This window comes from Myotis lucifugus, unplaced genomic scaffold (genome assembly GCF_000147115.1).
Source record: "Myotis lucifugus unplaced genomic scaffold, Myoluc2.0 scaffold_79, whole genome shotgun sequence".
NCBI lineage: Eukaryota > Metazoa > Chordata > Mammalia > Chiroptera > Vespertilionidae > Myotis > Myotis lucifugus.
This window is the reverse complement of record NW_005871127.1, coordinates 278278-304639: the sequence shown is the minus strand read 5'-3', so window position 1 is coordinate 304639 and position 26362 is coordinate 278278. Positions and strand designations below refer to the sequence as shown.

General features: G+C 39.6%; 1 protein-coding gene across 1 annotated transcript in view; it reads right to left on the bottom strand.

Moving 5' to 3' along the window:
* Positions 1-26362, bottom strand: part of FREM1 (FRAS1 related extracellular matrix 1) — a 118346-nt gene that overhangs the window by 33720 nt on the left and 58264 nt on the right. Inside the window, 6 exon segments of the mRNA XM_023755557.1 lie at positions 1983-2127; positions 3163-3364; positions 10005-10419; positions 18860-19124; positions 22647-22842; positions 25703-25844. Of these exon segments, the coding sequence (XP_023611325.1) occupies positions 1983-2127; positions 3163-3364; positions 10005-10419; positions 18860-19124; positions 22647-22842; positions 25703-25844 (1365 nt within the window).

Sequence of the window (26362 nt, the reverse complement as noted above, 5' to 3'; positions counted from 1 at the left end):
GAAAATAATATACATTAGAATCAAATTTAAATCATTTTTGGATTAGTCCTTGGTAGGCATCATTTTGTTCCATTGGTTCTACTCACTTCAAGCTGAATTAGAAACATCGTCAGCATAGCTATATGAACATTAATATCCAACACAAGCAGGAGCCTATTTAAAATAGCCTCAATTAAGGTTATAATTTCTTCCAGGATTCTCCTATAAATCTGAGGATTATTTAAAAACATAAATCATCTTCAAAAGCAATTTCTTTGTAACAATGAAGAATAAAACGGGCATGTAAGTAAGTGAAGCAACATCAATCTATTGCTGGAGGTGTGAGGGGAGAAATCTCCTATCAGCTCTGCTGTGTTCACACATGGAAGCCCAGCAGTCAGCATGAGGCCAGTAGCAAGTCTGACCAGTATTCTAATATTTCTTATTTGATCTACTAAACACAAGTGAAATCAATGTATTAATGTTTTGGGAACAGGATTTTCAAAAACATTTTCTTGAGTTACAAGATTTTTTTTTTTGATATGTTACATTGATTTTTTTTTTACAGAGAGGAAGGGAGAGGGATAGAGTTGGAAACATCGATGAGAGAGAAACATCGATCAGCTGCCTCCTGCACATCTCCTACCAGGGATGTGCCCGCAACCAAGATTCATGCCCCTGACCGGAATTGAACCTGGGACCTTTCAGTCCGCAGGTCGACGCTCTATCCACTGAGCCAAACTGGTTAGGCTTGAGTTACAAGATGTTTGATTAAAATTGCAAGTAGTTAGTACATTTTCTAGAAAGGAAATCCTGAGGAATCATTTCTCTTAGGCAAGAGCAGTTTAATGGGTGGTAGTGAGGCCTTCCTTGTTCATATCCACTTACCAGTTTCTAATACTGTGCACCCAGATACTACACTTTATCAGGGCAATGGAGGTGAACCCTGGGAATGTGTTCTGTTAAGAGAAGGATGACGGTTTTTCTAACCATGACTACAGAGACCTCTGCTGGTACATCTTGGAACTACAATCAGGATCAGAAAGAAAAAGCAAGAATGAAGAGAACAGAGATGAATTTCTCCATTTTTTCTTCCTTTGTCCATATACTACCATAAAAAATCCTATAAAGAGGCTATACTCACTTACAATGTGTCATTTTACTAGGATCTGGTTAATAGTCACTTTTCTTTGAGGTGACGGGAGAAGGGTATCAAATTTATAAAGAAAGAAAATACAGCACCACAAGAACTGGACTGTAATACATCTTCCACAGCCATCCGATAAACTGGTAAATTATTCAAGGTCTACCTCCAAGAAGAGTCTAGAAGAGGGACCCAGTGAGTGAAATTACTGCGGCCTGTTAATCTTGTTAATTTTGAGGATTTCTTATTCTTGTTATTCTGAGGGTAAGACATATTATATAACTTCTAAGTGTCACTTAATACCTGCATGTCTATTTTCCTTTTTACACTGTCTTCATCTTACCTAGGATAGGTTCGTTAATTGGTAAAGGCAGTCTCAAGCCATCCCTTTTTTTGTTTGATTTTCTGGAAGCGAAGAGCTGTTTTTGCCAACCCCTCCTGGCTGCCTCATGCCTCCTGCTCTAGATGTTTCAGACTCTCGGTGCTAACATGGTCCTAGAGTGACCTCTTGCTGCACGATGTGTACATGAGCCTGCAAGCTCGGTCCCGGATGCCCGTGAATTGTCAAGACAGAAACCTGTCTGCATGTGAAAGTGAATGCATTTACCTGAATAACTGGAATGACCCAGCGCTATCCACCTTAACTTTCTAACGTTTCAATACTCTGTAAACTACTGGTTTTCCCATTATTGCGCAGTAATAGAAAGAATAATCTCCCTCCAAAATACACTCCATGAGCTTGTGAAATGGTCTATGAATTTATTCCCTTAGATTCTGCTTCAAAACAACATTTCACTTTCCTAATCAGATACGTGCTGGATACTATATGCAGGACTACTGAATAAGCAAAAGAATTTACATGTGCGGAGCGGCAGAGTTCCCTGTGGGGTCCATGATTTGAAATTCCATGGTATCTGAATTAAATTCCAAAGACGGGTTTATGACGTAAAGAATGGTCTTACTGTTTAAGTCCTTTTGGCTAAATTTCTCACGGATAAATTCACCTACAAAAAAAAAGAGAGATAAATGACTTTAATGGGTGAGCAAACAAAATAGCAAATAAGAGCTGATAAAATTGAATGGCTATTTTATTTTAAATTCTGGCTTTCAAAATCTCTGAAGTATTTTCTTTAAAGATACAGTGGGGCCTTGACTTACGAGTTTAATTCGTTCCGTGACGGAGCTCCTAACTCAAATTACTCGTATGTCAAATCATTAAAGTGAACGAGTGAGACACGTGATGCTGGGCTGATGTTGTGGCGTTCACTGTGGCGTTCACTGTGACGTTCGCTGCGCCAACTAGCGGTGGGGTATCTGAAGCTGGCTCGTAACCCGAATTTTAGCTCACAACTCAAAGCAAAAAATCGGCTGAGAGACGGCTTGTATCTTGAAAAACTCGTTAGTCGGGACACTCGTAAGTCAAGGCCCCACTGTATTGACATTGTCGTGACTATCTTAAAACTCATATGCAATGAACTTAAATGGGTCTCTAAAGTTTACTCTGTCTCAGAAATATTGTGCCTTAAAGAAAATATAAAAATAGAGGAAGACTAGGAAGAGACAGTAATAAAATATGTAATTCTTGCCATCTTCTTGAGTGATTTATTTTGATCACTGTCTTCATAAAGCAGAAGTAATATGCAATCCAGATAAACCACCATACCAAAAAACCTAGAATTAAAAAAAGTAAACTGATATCATTTAGAATTTATTTTAGAAAAAACTCACAAATATGAATTTGGCTCTGACACTGAGTGTTCCTCTGACTATATTACAATCTAGCTGTTTTTTTGTAAAGTAAACAACAACAGTATATAAGGAAACAACATGTCAGTATTTGGTTCTCCCACTCAAGATGAACTTGGAAAGGCTCATCTTCAAACTCTCTTTTGCACCAATATTGATGTATAAACTGCATCTATCAGTAAGGCCTGGGGAGTGTTTACCAAATGGGCCTGCGCTTAATTAAATTACTTCCTAGCATTGCCAGGCACTGGGTATTTTACAATGAGCAAGAACAAGATGAAGGGAGACAGTACCTGTTGTTGTGTTCTCCAGATGTCCATGTTGGGGGCCTCGTAAAATCTTAAAGATAATCTGATCGTCCTCAGTGTCGGGGTCCGACGCCTTCAACACACGGGAAGTGATGTAAATCCCGTAACAGCCACTTTTCAGGAGTCCCACTTGAGAGGCGGAATGCAAGTGTGTGATGTGGGGGGCTGTTTTGTCCAACTGGTCCACCTAAATTGTCAATCATTACAAGTTTATACAAAGGCTTCTCCTCCCCACGGGGTCTTAATGGTTAACGATGACAAACGTTCCTGAACCTCATTCGGATCCCTTTCCCTCTTCTTTTGTTAATTTCTGCTAAAGACTGTCTTGTTCATAATACCCTCAGCAAATCTCATAGAGCCTGGGACAGAGGTGGACTTTCCACTGTTAACCTTGACCAGCTTTATTTACCTGTCTCACTCCCCCATTAGGATGTAAGCTCCCCCATCTATTCCTTACACCTGCACAGTGCCTGACCATAACAGGAGCTCAGGGAATATTTGTTCAATGGATATATTAAGACTGAATTGTACCGTAAACTTAATGTTAGCTCCACAGAAACATTCCCCCATTTTCCCAGTGTTTGGTTATTTACAGAAACAAAGTTATAAGGGTTTACAAATGCATTGAATATTTTTGTCATGCCTTTGTTCAAAGGGTAAAAATGTACAATAAAAAGAGAAATCCCTCACCAAGAAAATGATGAGAGGTAATTATGCATAGGCATCTGTATATCTGTTTCATGGATGATGAGAACAGGTGAACTCAATTTGTGAAGACGGTGCCTGGGCAAAGAGGTGTAGAGGTTCAAACACTACAAAGGGCCTCATTCAGGTGTGGCAGGGAGCTTGGTCCATCTTGCAAATAACAGTTGTATGTTAGGGATGGAGCAGGTTTAGATGGATTAGCACAATTCACCACCGATATCAGAAAACAAGTACAAGAACACTACCTTCATTCCCTTTACACCTAATCACTCAGTTCTTAACTTCACTTACCCCAAAATAATACCACTACAAATCTTAGTTCATCATAGCAAAGTGAGAATAAGTGTCAATGATAAGCATATATATATATATACTAGAGGCCTGATGCACAAAATTCGTGTGAGAGTAGGCCTTCCTTCCCTCCGGCTGCTGGGACCTGGGACCCGGGCTTCCCTGGCAGCCCCAGCTTCATCCGGAAGTCGTCCAGAAGGATGTCTGGTCTAATTAGCATATTATGCTTTCATTATTATGGATGTATATATACACACATATGTGTGTGTGTGTATATATATATGTATATGTATATATACATACATATATATATGATATTGAAAAGAAAAAGAGGTAGGAAGAACTGATAATAATTTCTACAACTTAGTGTTAACTGATTTAAAAACCCAGCTATTTTTTTTTGCATAATAGAAGACAACTATAACACCATTTTTGTTCAAATCAAACACATATATATGTTCATACAGACATAGGCAAAACTGTGGGAGCATTTGCACAAATGTGTACATTTGTCTTGGGGTGGCGAAAACGCACCACTCCTCCTTTGTGTATTTCTATATGGAATTTTGTAACAACCAAATACTTTTTCCTCTCAGGTTGACAAGGTCCTTGTTGATTAACAAAAATAATCATGAGAAGCTGAATATAACACAAATAAATGGAAGGATATACTGTGCTCATGAATTGGAAGAATTAATATCTTAAAAATCCATACTATTCATACTACACAAAGCAATATACAGATTCAATACAATTCCTATCAAAAATGCCATTTTTTTTCATAGAACTAGAACAAACCATCCTAAACTTTATATAAAATCATTAAAGAAAGAACAAAGTTGGAGGTTTTATGCTCCCTAATTTCAAACTATACTACAATGCTATAGTTATCAAAACAGTAAGGTACTGGCACAGAAACAGACACACAGGTCAGTGGAACAGAATTGAGAGAGCCCAGAAATAAACCCATGTTGATATAGTCAAATAATTTACAACCAAGGAGGCAAGAATATACACTGGGGAATACACAGTCTCTTTAATAAATGCTTTTGGGAAAACTGGACAACTATATGCAGAAAAAAAAGAAACTAGATCACTTTCTTTCACCATATAAAAATAGACTCAAAAAGGATTAAAAACTTAAATGTAAGACTTCAAACCATCAAACTGGAAGAAAACATAGGCAACAAAACCTTTAACATCACTCTTGGCAAATTTCTTTTAGATATGTCTCCTCAGGCAAGTGCAACAAAAGTAAAAATAAACAAATGGGACTACATCAAACTAAAATTTTTTTTCACAGCAAAAGAAACCATCAACAAAACAAAAGACAATCCACTGAATGGGGGAAGATATTCACAAATGATATATCTAATAAGGGGTCAGTGTCTAAAATATATAAAATTCTTATACAGCACAACATAAAAAAACACACACAAACCAAGCAGATTAAAAAATGGGCAGAGGATCTAGATAGATATTTGTCCAAAAAAGACATACAGATGGCCAACAGACTCATGAAAAGATGCTCAACATCAGCAAGCATCAGGGAAATGCAAATCAAAACCACAATGAGCTATGGATCACCTCACACCTGTCATAATAGCTATTATGAAAAAGACAGCAAACAAAAAGTGTTGGGGAGAATGTTGAGAAAAGAGAACCCAACTGCACTGGTGTGTGATTGTAAACTGACACAGCCACTATGGAAAACAGTACAGAGATTCCTCAAAAAAACTGAAAATAGAAATACCATATGACGCAGCAATTTCACTTCTGAATATTTAGCAGAAGAAAACAGAAACACTAATTTGAAAAGATATATACACCCTCATGTTCAATACAGCACTATTTACAATAATCAAGATATGGAAGCAACCTAGTTGTCCATTGATAGATCAATAAATAAATAAGATTGGTATATATCAAACATAACTCAGTTACTAAAAAAAAAAAAATCTTGTCAGGCCAGTGTGGCTCGGTAGTTGAGCATCAACGTATGAACCAGGAGGTCACGGCTGGATTCCCGGTCAGGACACATGCCTGGGTTGTGGACACCATCCCAGTAGGGGGCAAGCAGGAGGCAGCTAATCAATCATTCTCTCTCATCATTGATGTTTCTGTCCCTCTCTCCTTCTCCCTTCCTCTCTCTGAAATCAATAAAAACATATTAAAATAAAATTTTGCCATTTGTGACAACACAGATGAATCCAGAAGGTATTATGATAAGTAAAATAATATAGATGAAAAAAAGACAAAAAGACTTCACTCATATGTGGAACCTAAAAAATAAGATAAATGAATAAACAAAACAAAAGAGAAATAAACTCATAGATGCAGAGAACAAACTTATGGTTGCCAGAGGGGAGGGCAGTGGAGGATGGGCAAAAAAGGTGAAGGGAATAGAGAGGTATAAACCTCTAGTTATGAACTAAATAATTCATAGGAATGAAATGCATGCAAAGGGAATATAGCCAATATTATAATATGTTGGTACAGTGACAAATAGTTACTAGACATTTCATGGTGATCACTTAGTAAAATATATAAATGTCAAATCGCTATGTTGTAAACATAAAACTAATTAAATATTGTATGTCAAGTATACTTTTAAAATTTTTGGAAATAAATCATGTTGACTAATGTTTGTAAGAACAGGCATTCTATATTTTGCTGATAAGAGTGCAAATTAGTGAAAATTTTCTGAATAGAAATTTGGCATGTATGTACACTGAAATGTGCACATACTTTGATCTAAAAATTTCACTTTTTTAAGTATATCCTGCAGAAATAGACATGTACACAAAATGCATATATATGGATGTTTACTAACATTCCAGAAAAGATAGAAGTCCAACATGGGATTTATAAACCATCTCTACCTGAGACTGAATGCTATGCAGCCTTTAAAAATCACATTTTCAAGGGAGATTTAATGACATGAAAATTTTTTCATAATATAATGAAGAGTGGAAACAGACAATATACATAATAATACATAGAATATCATGCCATTTTTATTGCACAGAAGAATGGAAGTCACCAACAATAGTTATCTTTGAATGGTATGATTGTGAAGGATATTCTTTTCTTGTCCTTTTCTATAGTTTATGAATTCTTTTTTTGAAATATATTTTTATTGATTTCAGAGAGGAAGGGAGACTGAGAGAGAGATAGAAACATCAATGATGAGAGAAAATCATTGATTGGCTGCCTCCTGCACCACCACCACCCCCCACTGGGGATGGAGCCCGCAACCTGAGCATGTGCCCTGACCCAGAATTGAACTGTGACCTCCTGGTTCATAGCACAACGCTCAACCACTGAGTCACGCCGGCTGGGTAGTTTATGAATTCTTTACAATAAACAATTATTTTGTAAATTGAAAAGCAACACACATTTTTAAAAGTTACAGTCATTCTCCTCTTCTGAAAAGTATGGATGGCGAACTCTGCTGTGCAGTTGGGTGGAAGGTGGGGAACCTTAATTTTCAGGGCCTTTGGAATGGAGAAGGTATTACAGCTCTGGTGGCCGTTAGGTTGGGTGGTCAATATCAGGAGAGAGAAAATCAAAATGCTTCTTGCCAAGTGAGAATTTCTTAAAGTTGATAAATATCTGAGTGCAGGTGGGTTTTATAAAATGTTATATTTTCCTTGAAAACAAAAGTGTTACAAGAGGAATGGATATCTATTGGGATCATTTGTTTCTTAAAAATGTTAGTATCTGAACTCTGGTCATATGGTCGCCTGTTGTGTCTTTGGTCATACGTGTGCTAAAAGGTATTTTAGTCTTATTAAAATTCTAGATTCTTCAAAAGCAAGTCTGCCTCCGAATAAATTGAAGCATTTTAAAATATTGGAGTATAGGACATTATTGTTGATGCTTTTAAAGAGAAGGCTATCTTCATAAAAGGTTACATAACAAGATATGGTTAGTTCATATAAAGAAATTAAAAATATAAAACAAGTCACATAATTAATGTTTTAAGAAGTCATGTATTGAAAGGTTCTACACAAAAATAGGTGAAAGTGCTTGACCTGGAATATTCAGAGGAGGTTTTGTGAAGAAAATAATAATCCCTGAAAGTCGCTGGGACTTAGGAAGGATAAAGGAAAGGTAGGACTTTCATGGGGCAGAGATGTACAGTTATTTATGGCTGTGTAAGAAATGACTCCAAAACATAATGACTTAATACCACAATGACCCATTTTAGAGGAGTAAAAAGAAGAGGTGGAGGAGGAGGAGGGGAAGGAGGAGAAGAGCACCCACTGTATGTCACCTTTTTATTCAGATCCCCTCTTAGACAGAGACAGTGAGTTAATTTTATGTGTCAACAGGGATGAGCAATGATGCCCAGTTGTTTGTTCAAACAGCTGTCAAGATGTTGCTGTGGAGATATTGTTTAGATGTGATTACATTCATATCAGTAGACTTTGAATAAGGCAAATTACCCTCTAGAAAGTGGATGGGCCTCATCCAATCAGTTGAAGGCCTTAAGAGAAAAGACTGAAGTCCCTTGAAGCGGAAGAAAGTCTGCCCCCAAGACTGCCTTTGCACTCAAGGAATCATCAGCTCCTGCTGGGATATCCATCCTGCTGGCCTGCCCTGCAGATTTTGGACATGTCAGACCCTGCAATTGTGGAGCCAATTCCTGAAAATAAATTTCTATCTATCTATCTATCTATCTATCTATCTATCTATCTATCTATCTATCTAGATATAGATATAGATATAGATATAGATATAGATATAGATATACAGATATATAGATATAGATATATCCTATTGGTTCTGTTTCTTTGGAGAATCCTAATTAGTACAGAGACTAAAGAGCAAGGGGAAATTATGATTATTCTGCATAATCAGAAGGTACCCTGAAGTAAGAGACAGATATATCTTTTTTGCAGTGGCTGGAAGTGTGTGGAACAGGGTGAACTACATCTAAGAAGAGCAGATTCAAGACTTTGAGAGCCAGACATACTTGATGTGTTTTGGCTAAAAAAAGAAAAACACATTATGCCCTCCAGAATCATCATCACAGTCAACATAAATGTGGCAGGACAGGGCCCAGAAAGGGTACCGACGTTGGATCAGGAAGAATTGAGCTTTTTATGTGTTTCAGCAAATTATTTAACTCCTAAACTTAACATGTGTACAATAGAGAGAACAAAACATATCTCAGATATGTAAAGTGGGTCTGACACAGTTAATGTTCAAAAATTGCAGCTGCTGCAAATATTATCCTCACCATTATTACATGTGTAATTATGATGTGGCCTTGTAAGTTTTCATATGTTCAGCTAAAAACCATTAAAGTGACAGTAGGTGACATGGATCAGTAAGCATGATCATAATAGTGCCGTTAAATATTGTAACAGTAGTTACAAGATACTGAGAAACAAATATGTCTCAGGCAGCATGCTAGTGCTTTGAATACCTAATCTTATTTAATTCTCACCATAATCCTGTAAGGCATATTTTTTCAAAGAAGGAAAAGTAGAATCGGAAGAGTTCAAGAACGCTCTTAAGGTCACACAGCTAATAAATGGCAAAGCAGAAATTTCAACCCAGGTGTGTCTGACTTCAAAGCCTGTATTTTTTTTTTCCTTTCTGTATTACCTACCACTGACTCGAGGTCAATCATTACCCGTACACAGGAACCACATCTGTTTTGTTCATATTAATAAGCCTGGTGCCTTGCTTGGTGCCAGGCATCTGTAGGCACACATGAATTTTATTTGAATGAGTGAAGGAAGGAAAAAGGAAATAGTTTTCCTTGATGTTGTTTTCTATACCTCTCTGACAAGGAAATGTGCGTTTTTCATACTTGCCTTGATGATGAATGAAACAGGTTCTTGCCACACTCTTCCGTCCACAACAAAGCCTTGGTTGGTCCCATCTGTGGCCACAAAAGTAAAGCAGTCAGTCCAGGAGCCCCCTCGCGAGTGCCTGTAGGCCACCTTCCTGCTGTCTACGTCCTGCTGAGTGAAATTGTGTTGAAGCAGCACTGTGCCCTGCAGGTAGAGCTGGCCATGTTGTGGGAGCCGGGCCAAGAGGAAGGTAAGGTTCTCCGCTGGAGTGTCAGGGTCGGTCAGCTGAAGGAGGTCAGCGGAAAGCAGGCCTGTGGCCCCTTCGGCCAGTCTCAGCCCCTTGTTCTTGGTCACCACGGGTAAGGCTCTGTCCACGGCTTCCAGTATGACCTCAAACACCCCATGCTTGGTCTGCAGTCCATTGCTGACAATGAATCTGGCAAAGAGAGGCAAGGCAGCCTTCAGCATGGATTCTTGTGTCACCATCTACTGGAATGAAATGATAACAACACACACCTTTACTAAAGGATATGTCGTGTTGGGACTCAAATGAAAAATCAAGGGCAGGTCTTTCAGAGGACACCATTCTATTAAGTAAGTCACCAGGTAACACACAAATTGCCCCTTCCACATCCAAAAGTATTTCCTCACTCACATCAATGGTAGACTCTTGTGGTGGAGCAGGCAAATGCTGCCAGTGATATTTCTCCGGCTAAATATGGTTCTTTGCCCCAAATAGGAATGTCACATCCAATTAGACCCATTGCATGAGCTCGCAGAGAACTCATTTTATATATTTATACTTTTTCAATTGTATTATTGTATTTTTTGTGGGAATTTAATAAGCTAAACTTTTAAGACTAACAATTGGAGGCCAATCAAGTGCTGAGTAGGCTGAATTTGGCTAATTCACTGTATTGTATATTTCTTAAGGACGGGTCACATAAATGAGCCATGTAATCATGTCCAACTTATCTTTCTGGGCCTCATTCCCTCTCTTCTGCAAAGTGAAAGATTGACCAAATGATAGCTAAGTACCATCCAACTCTAAAATATCGTGTGATGCTCTAATCCCTTACTTTTTCTTGTGCTTCTGCATTTGCCCCTTACAAAGTATGTGGGAGTTATGGTAGAAAAGGATTTTCCTGCTTTAAAGAAAAGAAAATTATAGCAGAAAGATGATAAGGCAGGGAGGAGACAGAGCTGGGACTAGAACCCAGGTCTCTGGACCCCATACCTTCTGCTCTTACAGAGTTATTAATAAATACTAGTTTAGCAATCCACTGAGAAAGAGTGGTGCATCTGAGCACCACTGCAGAATTATAAAGAGAAAGCTGAAATGATGTAAATTAAAGGTAAGCAAAATCTCTCTCTCAATCTTGAGTTTGTGATACCACAAATGTGCTTCTGATTATTATTATACCCACCACTGCCAATCTCAAAATAAAACTCATTTTAAAATAAATCATTTAAATGATCTTTAGAGAATTTCAACATGTGATTTTTATTTTAAGGAAAATTTAGAATATAATTCAATTAACAAACAAAATGCACTATTAAAACTCCAAAGTTAGGAAAGCACTACTCTCAAATGAAATTGACAAATTCACCATAGACCTCAAAAATGTACTTCAAATGATCATGGAGTTGTGTCTATTGGTTTTTCTCCAGGTACTATAGTTGCTAGAAATATTCATGGTGGACACACTCTTACATTTTTACATGAATGTAAAAATCTCTAAAAATAATTTCATCTGAATATAGCAAGATTAGTTTAAATTATAGAAGAACTTTATGGAGGTTCATATTTACTTATTTATTTTGGTCAAGTTTATTTATTTTATTTCTTTTTATTGGATTTATTGGGGTGACAGTGGCTAATAAAATTATATATATTTCAAGTGTACAATTCTATAGTTCATCATCTGTATATTGTACTGTGGGTTCACCACCCAAAGTCAAGTTTCCTTCCATTGTTATTTATCACCCTTTATTCTCTTCTACTTCCCCCCATGTTGGAGATTCTTTTTTTAACCAGAGAAGAAATGGGGCTTATATTTATTTTACTAATCTGACAAATTTGACTAACAAGTTCTTTAGTCTTTGCAAAAATGTGTCTTGTCCTTCAAGGTTTGAGGGTTGTTGCCTTGCTTTTGAACATGAAGGAACCTGGAACCAGGTTGTGTGAGCACAAGGAGTGGACCAGCTGGCCCGAGGCAAAGGACTGAGGGAGAAGAGCAGCTGGACACAAAATAAAGAAGATGAGTTTGGCTGACCCAGATTTTGCTTTGAAGGCTGAGCTAAAATTTTTGAGCTTTTTAATTATCTAGTTGATAAGTCTGCCTACAAGGAAAATATAATGGTAGAAAACGGAATCTATGTCCAAAAAGTTTAAAATGCTAAGAGAAATATAACAAATACAGCAAATCTCAACATTTCACATACCTGGACTTGTCAAGAATATAACCTGCTGTGTGTTTTCTTCCTCCACAGCATTATTTTACAGTTTGAATAAGAGTATTACATTAACTTTAGAATTATAGATTGAACAAAATTCACCTTGCTGCCTTAAAACAAAACCATCGGCTTTCCTTTCCTAAAACTGAACTTTTAATCAATATATTCTAAGCAAAGAGGGTAATTTCACTGCTGAATTGTGAAATGTTAACAAAATTAGGGTTTTTTTAAAAAAGAAAATCGAAGCGCACCCATAAAAATATGTGTCCAACTTTTTACTTATTAGTCACCTTGACAGTGTCAAAGGTCAAGTGATGTGCATTTTTAGGTATAAAAATCATGGTCTACTTCTCAGAGACAGCTTTCCGTGGGGTGATGCCTTTACTCTGTTGTTTTCCTGTTACTTTTTCTCATGTCCTCCCTGGAGCCTGTCATCAGACCAGAGGCAAAATGAGGAGGCAGCTAGGCGTTCCCTCAACACTTCCAATTTCCCCCTTTCCCACTTACCCCTCCCAGAAACTCGTTTCATGCCCCCCCCCCCCCGTCCCTCTTCCACAAATAAAGTGGCCCTCTCTTCCCTACCAGATCCCTCTAACAAAATGTGCTCTTGTGGAGAATTTTCAACCAGCCATTTGTGGTTTAGCACAAATTTCAGCCCAGGGGCACATATTTTTGGTATTAGTATTAATTGTGGAATTAAAGACTTGGTGCCCCATTAAAGCACGTCAACTCTCCCAGGAGAAGGGAGGGGAAGGCAGGTGGGAGGCGGGTTCAGGAGCCAGGAGGTTGGGTGGGAGCTCCGGGCACTGCCAGGGGCTCGATCAGAGGCCGCCAATGTGAGTTTCTGACTCTGTTTTTTCTCTCTGGAGACTGAACTCACCCCGACAATGCCTGACCAACCGGGTCCACAGAGCTCAGTCTCAGGGCGGCTGCGTTTACCTATGAGCCTGCGACCTGTCTGAGGATGCTGCTGCTGTCTTAGGATCCCAGCTGTCCGTCTCAAACGCCTCCCTGCCTGATCACAGAGGTCTGCCCGCCTTGGAACTCGGCTGCCTGACATCAGACAGATGGGAGTGAGGGCAAGCAGAGCAGGGACCACAGAAGAGAAAGAAATATGTTTACCGAGGCCAGTGCTCCCAGCGGGGACAGCCAGGCAGCTGTCTGCACTGACCTAAAGCTAATCAGCCAGTGGTGAAAAGGATGCAGTTTCTAAACATGACTGGCTCAAACCCATCATTCACTTTCACAAGTGACAATGCAGACCATGCACAGGCAGGGAAACACTGCCGGGGGCAGAGGCAGGGGGAGCCGTCAAAGTAAGCCTAGCAGGACCTTCGAGTGCACAGAGGGCAGCGCTGTTCACGTCTGCAAAGGTTAACCAGATGACCTTCCCAATGTCCCCCTCCTGCCCCCGCAAAGAAACCCTCCAAATACAGCCTCAAGCTGCCAAACAGTGATGCCATGGCTGTGATGGCACCCATTCCCAGACTCGGAAGCTGGAGGTAGCAGGGAGCAGCTCCTTCCGTGGGTCTATTTTGTTTCGTTTCCTTGGTCACACTTCCCCGAGAAGAGGCGCAGCCAAGATGACCATTGTTCTCCTGAAATCTGGGGGATGACTCTCCGATTTGTCCTGGTGCCTGCCTGGTCTGATTTCACCATCACCATGGTGCTTTCAGGCTTTCTGCATTTCCTGGCAATAGAGTTGGCTGAAGAATCTGCCATCTGTCATGGCATTTAAAGGATAAAAATGGAATCATAAATAGAGCCAGTTCCTTGGGGGGGGGGGGAGGGGGGAGTCCAGCCGGCATGTCAAAATGGAGGACATTAGCATGTTCTTTTCGTGCTCGGCTGCCAGCAGCTGAAGTCAGCTTGCTAATCACTTGGTGTCATCTGTCCTAGAATGTGCTGCCAAATCTTTCTTCCAGGCCAGCGGCGCCAAACAATGCGGGGGAAATTTATGATTCACAAAATATTTCTGCAGAAGGTAAAATCTGATCATTAAACGCCCCCTTTCCCCGTTTAATTAATGCTGCCATACCTTACATTAAAAAGAGAAGGGGGCGGGGGATCCTCTACCACAGAATTTATCTCTCCGACCCAAGCCAAACTTCTTGCCAGATTTAACAGCAAGCAACATAAATTTAGGTGATTAGATTGGTTGCATATATTTAATTTTTAAAAAGCACCACGATCACACTTTCATTAAAACAGGCTTTCGGCTTTGGTTCAGCGCCACTTGACAAACAGCACAGCCGCCCCTGATTGGGTTAGGGAATGACAAGATTAAAACGAGGGTCTGGGGCAGATGCTAGGCTCTTCCGTTATAAATATGCAAACGTGCTGGCCCAACCTCAGGACGACACAATGAGGAGGTTCCTTCCCACGAGTGAAGAGTCTCCACCAGTTATCGGTGCAGTGAGGTCTCATGGGAAGAACTCTCCAAAAGGAGGCCTCAGCCCGAATGCAGCTCTGATTCTGGTATTTCAGTTTAGGTGGCTTTCTTTGCCTGTTGGACCCTCAGTTTTCTCAGGCATAAAATGGGTACAAACCGTCTCTCTCGAGGTGGAGGTGGAGGGAAATGATATACGGAAAGGGGTCCAGCACACTGCCCGATGCATGCGGGTGTAAAGCGATACAATCGTTCCCATGTGCCAATGAAAGGATTGGACTCAATCAATGCATTCAACCTTTGTTGTTTATTTTCTACCTATAGACCTGTTGCCTACTCTTGACTCATTCAAACATCACCTTCATAATTTTGTCCATTTTCCTGTATTACCTGTGCTCTTATTACTTAACTAGAGGCCTGGTGCATGAAATTCGTGCACGGGGGGGGGGGGGGGGAGGAATGTCCCTCAGCCCTGCCTGCACCCTCTTGCAGTCCGGGAGCCCCTGGGGGATGTCCGACTGACAGTTTAGGCACGCTCCCTGTGCGCTGTGCTCGCCATCCATGAGCCCGGCTTCTGGCTGAACAGTGCTCCCCCTGTGAGAGCACACTGACCACCAGGGGGAAGCTCCTGCATTTAGCATCTGCCCCCTGGTGGTCAGTGCGTGTCATAGTGACTGGTCGTTCCGCTATTTGGTCAATTTGCATATTAGCCTTTTATTATTTAGGATACTTTGCTTCATTCATTTCAACTCACATTTTTTACTTCAATCAATATACTTAAAAGGAAACCTTTTAACTACTAAAAACCACCATAAATACTACAAAATACATATAAGAAAATAATGGTTTGTTGTTTTTTTGGGGGGTTTTTTTTGAGAAAATAATGTTTTTAATTCTAGCTAGCTATTGTTGCCCAATGGCTTGGAGCCTGCGGCTTGTACTCTCTGTTAAAAAGGGAAAACAGTCAATATTGAAAAGCTGTTCAGGACATATGAGCACAGGCCTGAGATGTCCTTCTGGCAACCATCCGAAGCACGGAGAACACTGAAGGGAACAGTAAGGGAGTGGCTTCTCACTCTTGATTCCCTGCCTCCTGGGCCGTCCTGACTCATGTTGCATCTTTATATCACTCACTTTGGGCCACAGGGCCACCGTCTTTTTGCTAAAAGAAAACCTTGCTCAGAAGAAGTCCAGTGTGGCCCCCAAAGCTCTAACAAAACAAAACAAAGCTCTATTAGTAAGTTGGGGTGAGGGCCCAGGGCCCCACCAATTCAGCCCCTTGATTCTCTGTCTCTGGGAAGCCCGAGGTGTCTTCTGGATATCCCCAAAGCTCTTCAGAACGCACTTAGAACAAGGGACTGGGTCAGGACAGGGATGGCTTGTCCTCACTGCATCCGTCTCACACAGGTTCCTCACACAGGACTTACCAAAGCCTCCTCTGCACGGAGGCCCAAGAATGGGTATTTTTATAAATCTCCCGGGTAATTTCTAGATTTAGAAATTACCCGGGAGAGAGAGAGAGAGAGAGAGAGAGAGAGAGAGAGAGAGAGAGAGAGAGAGAAATTTAGAGATTCTTGGGATAAATGATTTCTAAAGTGCCCTCTAGTAAGGCTTTCTATGGCTGTGAATCAGGTAAGTTTTTAAGTATCACCAAATGTGGAGATTTTGTTTTCCATTCTTAATTCATCACCACCATCTGATTAATACCTAATGTTCATTTATTCATTGGCTTCTTCAGCAGGATCACTGGCTTCTCCAATAAAGTTAGTGATGTCTTCCGTAGACTCTCTGGTGGGTACTGACTGGGAGGAATGGGACTAGAGGAGAGCAAAAGGTTCTAGAAACAAGCAAAATATTAAAAGCCCTGAATCTGATATGCATGGATTAAACCAAGAAGCACCACTGTCCAGTAGTTAATGGGGAAAAAGAACAATGTAACTTCTTTCCTCCCTTAATATTATGTTTGGTGTTGTAAGGATAGGAGGGAAAAGGTGCCAGGAAAGGATATAATAAAAAATGGTAACAAAACAACAGTAGTAATAATAGCAGCTAATACTTATTTTGTTCTTCTTAGGTGCCACATACTGTTTTGATTTTTTAAATATATATTTTTATTGATTTCAGAGAGGAGGGAGAAAGAGAAAGAGAGAGATAGGAACATACATGATGAGAGAAAATCATTGATTGGCTGCCTCCTACATGCCTCATACTGGAGATCAAACCCATAACCGGGGCATATGCCCTGACCGGGAATCGAACCATGACCTCCTGGTTTACTGGTCGATGCTCAACCACTGACACACACAAGCCGAGTGACAAATACTACTTTAAGTACTTTATATGTATAAGCTCATTTAGACCTTCTAACATCCCGGATGCAGATACTATGAGCATCATTCCTTTTCACAAAAGAGGAAACAGGAGCACAGGGAGAAGTGTGGCTTGATCAGGGCCAGTGGAGGCAGTAAGTGCAAGTAAATGGACTGAGTAATGGAGGCAGCAATTGACCTTAAGCCTGTGCCTCAACAATTATACGGCATCACTACTTGAGCAAAAGAACCAGTGTGAAAAGGAATCCCTACATCTCATGTTTTATTTAGTTGATGACAGCAACATTCAAGCACTGAATTGGTTATGAAGATATTGATTAATCAAATGATTATCTGCTTGTTAAGGACATTTGTCAAGAGGGAAAAAAAGGTATTTGTTCAAACTTCCTTGGATTTTTCTGTTTAACTATTAAACTACCCAAACCTTGATTCTTAATTCTAAAAAAGCAAGCAAAAATCATTTTGACTGACATTTAAATTGTGGTTATCACAGCAAACCTATTGAATTTAGATGGATAAAAATGTATGACAGAGTGTGGTATTTGAACCTGGGTGTACTGGTACACTTTACAATTTATGGGGAACCACTGAGTAATATAGGAGTATGCTGCATTTATGTTATTTGATGGCACTCCTTTGAATGTTGTATTCTTTCTGACATGGTGAAAGTTATTCAGAATCCCTGCAGGTATGACAGATGAACCAATGCTCTCGGGGCCTCCTTCTTAATTGGTAAAACTCAGGGTTGGATATGTACCATGATTTCCCCAAAGGCTAGTCCAGGATTTCTTGGTTCTTATCCTAGCCCTGAAGACCTGCATTTCTCTCAAGGACGTTGACTTTGCCAGCTCTGAGAACAGCCAGATGATGGGCCCTCTAGAGTCTCTCCTGCTTTAAGTGACTGGAAACCGATTTCAGTATTTTAAATGAAGGTAGACTTTCACTAACGTAGTTTCCTTGCCTTTCCACCAGATTGTTTTTCATTCCAATGATTTATTTGATGCACAATCCTTGAACAGGTGCACAGGCCCCCATCATAACATTGTTTCTATGGGGAAATATGATCCACTGTATGACAATATGATTTATGATATAGTTACCCAAACACATTGTGTCACAGGCAGTATCTGCTTATGCCAAATGTTTACTAGTAAATACCTTTCCCTCATATAGAAAAAATCCTCAAAAAAGTGGTAAGTTCCTTTTCTATGTCTCCCTTTAGAAGGCATCCTCATGTCTCTACATTCCTCCTCATAGAACAGCTTGCATTGAAATCTGCTTATATGTTTATTTTTAAACAAGCCTTCATTTCTTGCCTTGCTGCTGTCATTTTAATTGTGCACCTTCACCTTTATACAACTAGGTAGTAGAAGAACACAGATATACCAGAGCTGGAAAAGGATTCATTTTCCCTTCCTTTCGTCTTTCTAAGCATTAATTCAGGGAAGGGGTTCTTTTTTTAAAATATATTTTTATTGATTTCAGAGAGGAAGGGAGAGGGAGAGAGAGAAACATCAATGATGAGAGAATCATTGATCAGCTGCCTCCTGCACAACCCACACTGGGGATCGAACCTGTAACCCAAGCATGTGCCCTGACCGGGAATTGAACTCTGACCTCCTGGTTCATATGTTAACGCTCAACCACTGAGTCAGGCCAGCTGGGCCAGGGAAGGAATTCTGAAACAGTTAGGGGCTCACCTGAATGTGTCACTGTGGACGGGTGCCTTCCTCTTATGCACGTAGCAGACTGCCTGTCCTGCTATGTCCATTTGGCTGAAAGTCATAATGGGGACCCCAGGGTAGTGGACATATTCCACCCGGCCATATCGCGGTGGGGAGGTGATGACATAGAGCAGTTCCTCAGGCTTGTCTGTTCCATCCACAGCCAGGAGAGTGCTGGTCGTCAGGAAACCTCTGTCACCTTGCGGCACCACAAGTGGCTTTGCAAGGATGACAATATCACCTACAGGGCAGAAGAGATTGTGGTCAAGAACCCGATTTAAAAAAAAATGTCCAAGGTCAAAAAAAAACCCCACAAAAAAACAAAGGCCAAACTGTGCAGAAATCAAAACTAACATGAGGTAGAAAGGTTTCTGTAACTATGATTAATGAAAGAATTAGGCAAAAGCTATGAGTAGATATTACACAGAAGAGGAAACACATATGGCCAATAAAAGTACAAATAGACGCTCAATCTCAATAATCGAAATACAAATCAAGATCACAATAAATTGCCATCTCCTAATCGACTGAGTAGAAAAATGTGGAAGTCTGATGACGTGAAGTGTTGAAAAGGATGTAGATCAAGATCATCTTTCCTGTGATTCTGGTAGAACACACTGGTACACAATTGGGCATTATTTTGTAAAGAGTTGAATATCACGTACGCCTTGACCCAGAGATTCCACTCCAGCTGTGCACTGAAGAGAAGCACCCAGGAGGCACGTACCGGAAAGGTCACCGCGGCACTGTTTCTAATTGAAAACGCTGGCAACAACCCAAATGCCTTTTTAAAAAGTGAATATCATATAAACAAACTGTGGTCTATTCATACAACCGAATCTTACACAATAGCAAAATGGATGAACGACAGCTCCCTGCAATCACACAGAGATGCAGCTTACTAACATTTATTAGTTTCGTGAGCAAGTCCCAGAAAACTATAAACAATAGTGAGAAAAAAATTAGCACAAAAGTCAGGATGGAGGATGGGAAGAGGTAGATGGTGGTTACTGTCCATACTGTTCAAGGACTGAGTTGAATGGCGGTTGCGTAGGTGTTTATTATATTATTTAGAAGAATATATGAATGAATGAGTGAAGCAGAGTGGTTCACACATGGACAGTGATACAGAGTTCTACAAATTAAGGATTATAATCCAATTTTATTCATTAAAAACTATGATCATACCTAAAATAAAGAGCTTCCACTCTGTGCCAGGCACAGGACTTGGGACTCTGACATCGTCACACCAATGCTATAAGGTGGGGTACTGCCATATTTCCCAGGTTATAAATGAGGAGGATACTAAGGCATAGAAATGCTAACTCATTAATTATTACACAATTAATAAAAGGTAGAGCTAAAGTCTCTACTCAAGCCATCTGACTCAAGAGCACAAACTAAAACTATATTATTTTGCTTCCTCTCTTCAATATATAGGGATTTCTTATACTTCAACACTAAATGGGTGAATAGCCAAAAGGAAATGTGAGTGAAGTAAATGCCAAACCAATTCTAATTTTAAATAGATAAATGCCACTAAAAATTTTAAAATATATTCTGTCCCATGAGGAACTAAGAAGTAAAAATAAAACAGCAAGCAGATATAACTTTTGCCCAGGGCTTCTCATGAGCGGTGATTCTGTCCCCCAGGGGACATTTGGCAATATCTGGAGACATTTTTGGACATAATTTTGGCCACTGTGCAAATCAGAAGACACAGCACACCTGGAGGGCCTGTTATTTATATAATAGCTCCCAAATGAAATTAACCCAAGTGCTCAATATTAGGGTTATGATTTAGTCTAACAATTCAGTGTAGTTTCAAAGAGAGATGAACCTATGAATATCAACCTATGAGCCAGGAGGTCAGGGTTCAATTTCCAGTTGGGGCACATGTCTGGGTTGTGGGCATTGCCCGTGCAGGAGGCAACCAATCAGTGATTCTCTCTCATCATTGATGTTTCTATCTCTCTATCTCCCTCTCCCGTCCTCTCTGAAATCAATAAAAATATATTTTTTTAAAAAGAAACAGAGAATAAATTCGGAACCTCTGACAATGTTAACAGCTTAATGTCTTCACAAGTCCCTTTAGGAAATAACCACATGTCAGCTGAGGCAGACTGGTTTCCTTTTCTTTTGGGGCAGGCAACTAGTTTCTATTGCTCAGCCTCCCCTTAGCCTAGAAAGTAATTGCAATTCAGATATAAGAAGACAGGTACCTGTCTCCAAGCCTCACCCAAGAAATCCTCTCATTTTCCTCTGTATCTCACTTTTGGAGTGACTCCAAGGCCTTCAGAGATGAAGAATCCTAGCTAGAAAGAATCCCCAGATCACTGTGTGGAACACAGCCCTCCTCCCCCTACCCTGCTCCCCAGGAATGTATGGTGCAAAGGCAAGGAGAAGACGTCTGTCCTAACACATTAGTTGTCTGCCCTGATATATTACTTGTATTACATATATTTATGATGAACAAGTCTTACTTTTGCAGAAACATCTAGCTTATCTGAGAATCACTTATGAAACATCTTGACGGAATATACATTTTTACAACTGAGAAACAAATAAATAAAATATATTATTATACAACTCAAAATAAACATCTCACAATCAATCAAACTAACTTAAATTTTGTTTTAAAAGATTTAGGAGAACTGTAATTTTATCATGCACATGAAGTAAGATTTTTACTGCACTTAAGCATCTGATTTAGCTCTGGGGTTCTTGACAGCCAAGGCAAAAAAAAAAAATCTATCTATATAAAAGCCTAAGTGACCATTCAACCATATGAACGATAGCTATGATGCACAATGACCACTAGGGGGAAGATGCTCCAACTGGTAGGTTAGATCAGTGGTCAGCAAACTCATTAGTCAACAGAGCCAAATATCAACAGTACAACAATTGAAATTTCTTTTGAGAGCCAAGTTTTTAAAACTTAAACTATATAGGTAGGTACATTGTTATTAACTTAATTAGGGTACTCCTAAGGCTTAGGAAGAGCCACACTCAAGGGGCCAAAGAGCCGCATGTGGCTCGCGAGCTGCAGTTTGCCGACCACGGGGTTAGGTTGTTGCTTGGGCCCTGTCAGCCCCGAATCTGGATCACCTGCACCAGATTCCCTTTCAATGTGCAATAGAATCTGTGCCCTGGGCCACTAGTTAAAAAATAAATAAAAAGTAAGTACTCAGTCAATCAAGCATGTATTGAGGTTCTACGACTATGCTTGGTCCTGGCAATATATAGATCCTAGACTATAACATATGAATGAAATATGATCCTTACCCTCCTCACTAATCTCTAAGCAGAAGTATGGGGGAGTGACATTGGGTTTCAAGGGCTTACTCTCCCTTGCTCATTCTCTCCCTTCCTTTGAAATTCATGTTCAAGTAATAATTCACTTTCTGATGATAAAACAGATTGATTTAGCAATTTTTTCCTTAAAGAAAAACACCCTGGTCATTAAAGTAGGGTATGCAGCTACGTTGTGGATGAGTCTGGATAGCCAATAGGCTTTTTGTAAATACTAAAAAATAACAAACATATTAGCTACTGTCAGGAACCTCAGAAATCTCAGGCAAAGTAGGTGAGGGGCCAAAGGATTGAATAATAAATGATGGAATTTCAGGTGTAAAGAATGAAAGGAAAAGAAGAGAAAAAAGGGAAGGAAAGGAGGGAGGGAGGGAAAACTTGGAGTGCTTACAACAGCTCACTTCTGGTTATAAAACTTGATCCCAGTAAACCTGGGTAGAAATGCTTTTACCTTTTCCCATATCATTGATGGTGATCTGACAGTCAAATGCAGGTGACCTGTTGTCGCCATCCCAGAGGTAGAAGGTGAAGCTGTCTTGGTTTGGGGAATCCATCGCCCCAGTGTGAGTGTATCTCAGCAAGTTCAGGTCCACTTCCTCCTGGGTGCATTTCATGCCAGGGTGGAGAGGGACCCAGTCCCTCCCTGTCTGAAAGGTGCCAGCATTAGTCAGCTGCCCATGCTTTCTATCTCCAAGCTGTGTTAGTGAACATATTCTATATTCCCAGTATAAATGATAGTTCAGAGAAACTCCAGTTCAATTTTTTACCACTTACCTTAGTTTTCCCTTTCATAGAGATATACTAAAACAATTTAAGACTGGGGCGGGGGCGGGGGGGGGGGCGAGAATAATGTCAGCCAAAGGGTTTTCACACAGTTGTGGGGGTTTTTGTGGCAATTCAACAGCAATGCTACTTGCGAGGTATTTATCATAAGCAATCAGAGCTGATTAAATATTCCAATTAATGAGAGCAGGTGGGTAATTGAGCTACTGGAATTGATTCTTTAAATATTAAATGTGTTTCACCTGGGGTTTTCTATTTCTTTAGTTCATATCATTGTACAACTAATAAAAACTATATGATCAAACTGGTTTGTTATATGGGTGAAGAAGCTAAAACAAAAATAGAATGGATGTACTTATTTGTTATACACTTTACAGCCTTGCTAAAGCCAAAGGAAAATTAGCAAGCTCTCTCTTACTATCTGCATTTATACCCTGAGTCAGCAAAAACATTTAACTGCAAATATCAGAATGGTTTTAAAACAAGTCAACATTAGTTATGCATATATTCTGTACAGAATTCAGTTCATAAATTGTGGTATATTCAATTAAAAGAGGCTCTTATGCTAGGGGGAGTTGACAACCGAGAGTATTAGAAAGTATTTTAATAATAAATCTGTATGTGATTAATTATTCCCTCAAAACACATAGCTTTCCCCAAGAATAAGCCATAAAAGTCATTTGACATAATTCAAGAAAAATACTATCTTAAAAATTTACTTTATGATATTATCTTGCACTTTTCCTCTCTGGTTTATGAGACTAAAACAGAAATTTAAATCATTCTTTTTTTTTCTTGACACATTAATTCCTCAGATTCCCAGTTCCTGCAAAACTGCTTTGTCCTCCTCTCCTCTCATTGTTTTACCACTTCTCTTTTTGTCATTCTTTTGGTAAAGTGTCCTCCTTTTAATATGTTTTGCCAACTGATATTTGTACACAGCTATGTTCCAGTGCTCACAGGGTAAAAATTAATTACATTGTAATAATTAAGCTCACTGTTTCCATCCTAAGATCTATTTGCAAATTTAATTACTAAAAACAGATTCTCTTTCAGGGTTTAAACTGGACAGCCTACAATTGTATTTAACCTTTTCCTTTGTAATCTTTTCTCAGAAAGTAAGTACAGAAAATGATATCTTTTGCTCTCTCATCTCCATCTAGTTCCCCACTTGCACTCCGAATGCAGAGCTTTGACTTGACAAAGTCATTTGCAAACCACCAAAGAGGAACAAGAGTCAGATTCAAGGTGGGGAAACTAAGGGAAGTCAACAAGAAAACAAAAACCTGGAGACATTCCAGGAGGCCTGGAGGCCTGGTCCCTGGTTCTGGAGAGTCTTGGAGAAGCCCTAAAGAGCTGGGAGAGAATTACGTGGCGCCGTGCTGGGAACCCGGACCCATCTGGATTGCCACGTATCCAAAAACACTTCAGTTCCCAAGCCACCCAAATGTGTGAGCTCTCACTGCATTTCTGCTTCATTACTCTCTGAAACGAATTAAGGACACAGCTGTACCTCAATTTAAATCAGTGATTGCTCTTCACTTTGATTCTCTATAGTACCTACAATCTAAGGCGATCAAGCTGTTCCACACAGAATGAATCCTTGCTGTGTATGGAGGAGTGTCTATATGGCATTAAAAGTTAAGCATTCAGTCAGATAATCACACTGGGGATGGATGTTGGTGGCTGTTGCCCGCCGTAATCCACCATTCAAATAAGCAACTGATGGATTACCCAAGTGACCTTTGCAAGTGTCTGATCTGTAATTTGTGTTGGGCATCAGGCACACGGTTTGGATCACTTGTTAAAAACTATCTTTTCTGCATTGTATTGACTCTGCTCCTCTGTCAAAGATCTGTTGGCTACGTGTGTGTGTGTGTGTGTGTGTGTGTGTGTGTGTGTGTGTGTATTTGAGGGATCTCTGTCCTGTTTCACTGATCTATTTGTCTGTTCTTTCACCAATCCCACACTGTCTGGGTTACTGCAGCTTTATAGCAAGTGTGAAGGTCAGATAGTATCAGTCCTTCAATTTTGTTCTTCTTCAATGTTGTTTTCCTTGTGCATTTTGCCTCTCCATATAAACTTTATTTTTTTTAAAAAAAATATATATTTTATTGATTTTTTACAGAGAGGAAGGGAGAGAGATAGAGAGCTAGAAACATCGATGAGAGAGAAACATCGATCAGCTGCCTCCTGCACATCTCCTACTGGGGATGTGCCTGCAACCAAGGTACATGCCCTTGACCGGAATCGAACCTGGGACCTTTCAGTCCGCAGGCCAATGCTCTATCCACTGAGCCAAACCGGTTTTGGCTCCATATAAACTTTAAAGTCAGTTTATTGATAGTCACAATTGCTCTAAAGAATAAAATTTATTTAAAAAATTTTTAAAAATCTGGTGGGAATGAAGATACTTTAAAGATTCTCAGCAGAAACTAGGCAACTAGCTTTATCCCAGCAACTCGCCCCACCTCCCTCCAAATTTAGGTACAATCTCAATAAAGAGGGAGCAATGAAGAACCTTAATATTGGTTGAATTTACCCTGAATTCAGTAAGAAAATTTAGAATAGTGTGAGTTATCCCCAAACTAGGAAAATTAAATGTTCTACTTCTGGGGAAAATGTGGCTATTAGAGAATAAATTCAGTTGTAGAAATCTGTGAATTGAGAAAGTTTATATCAGCTATAGTTACTTTGAAAAATAAAAGTAAAAAGGCCACTAACCTTAAGCTGAAGTTGCCCATTTTGGGGAAGCCTGTCAAATAGATAGTAAATCTCCTCCCTGGGAGTGTCTCCATCTGTGGCTGAAAGAACAGCACTAGAAATAACACGAGTTTCGCCCATATCCATTGTAATTTCAGCCTTCCTGTAAAAAGAAAGCGTCTGGCTTGATATGAAAATAGAAGGTATTGCTTTAGCAGGGGACACTCCTAATGACTATTACAGTTTCCAATCTTCAACAACTAGGAAATAATATTCAATATCCAAATGATTGAAAATAACGAGTCAGTCTCATACAACAGCCTCTCATGTCCCTTTACACATAGAAGTCCTAAAAGACAATTAGTCAGCAACAACGCATATGCTATGAGGTAATTACATACTTCTAATTGTTTACACACATAGAACTTTACAAGTTTAAGTTGTAACTTATTTTATAAAATTATTTTGTTTCTAATATTGTTTTTCATACAACATCAGCTCCATGAAGTAAGTGGTTCAGGTATGATGGCTCTAATTTTACAGACAGAAACTTACAGAGGTTAGACACCCACAGGGGTCCTTTGATAATGGTTTATGATCTGCCACTAGGAGTTGTGATATTTGGTATTGGTGCCTCTACGTCTTCTCGTCTCTGTAATATATGTGGAAGGATTACTACGG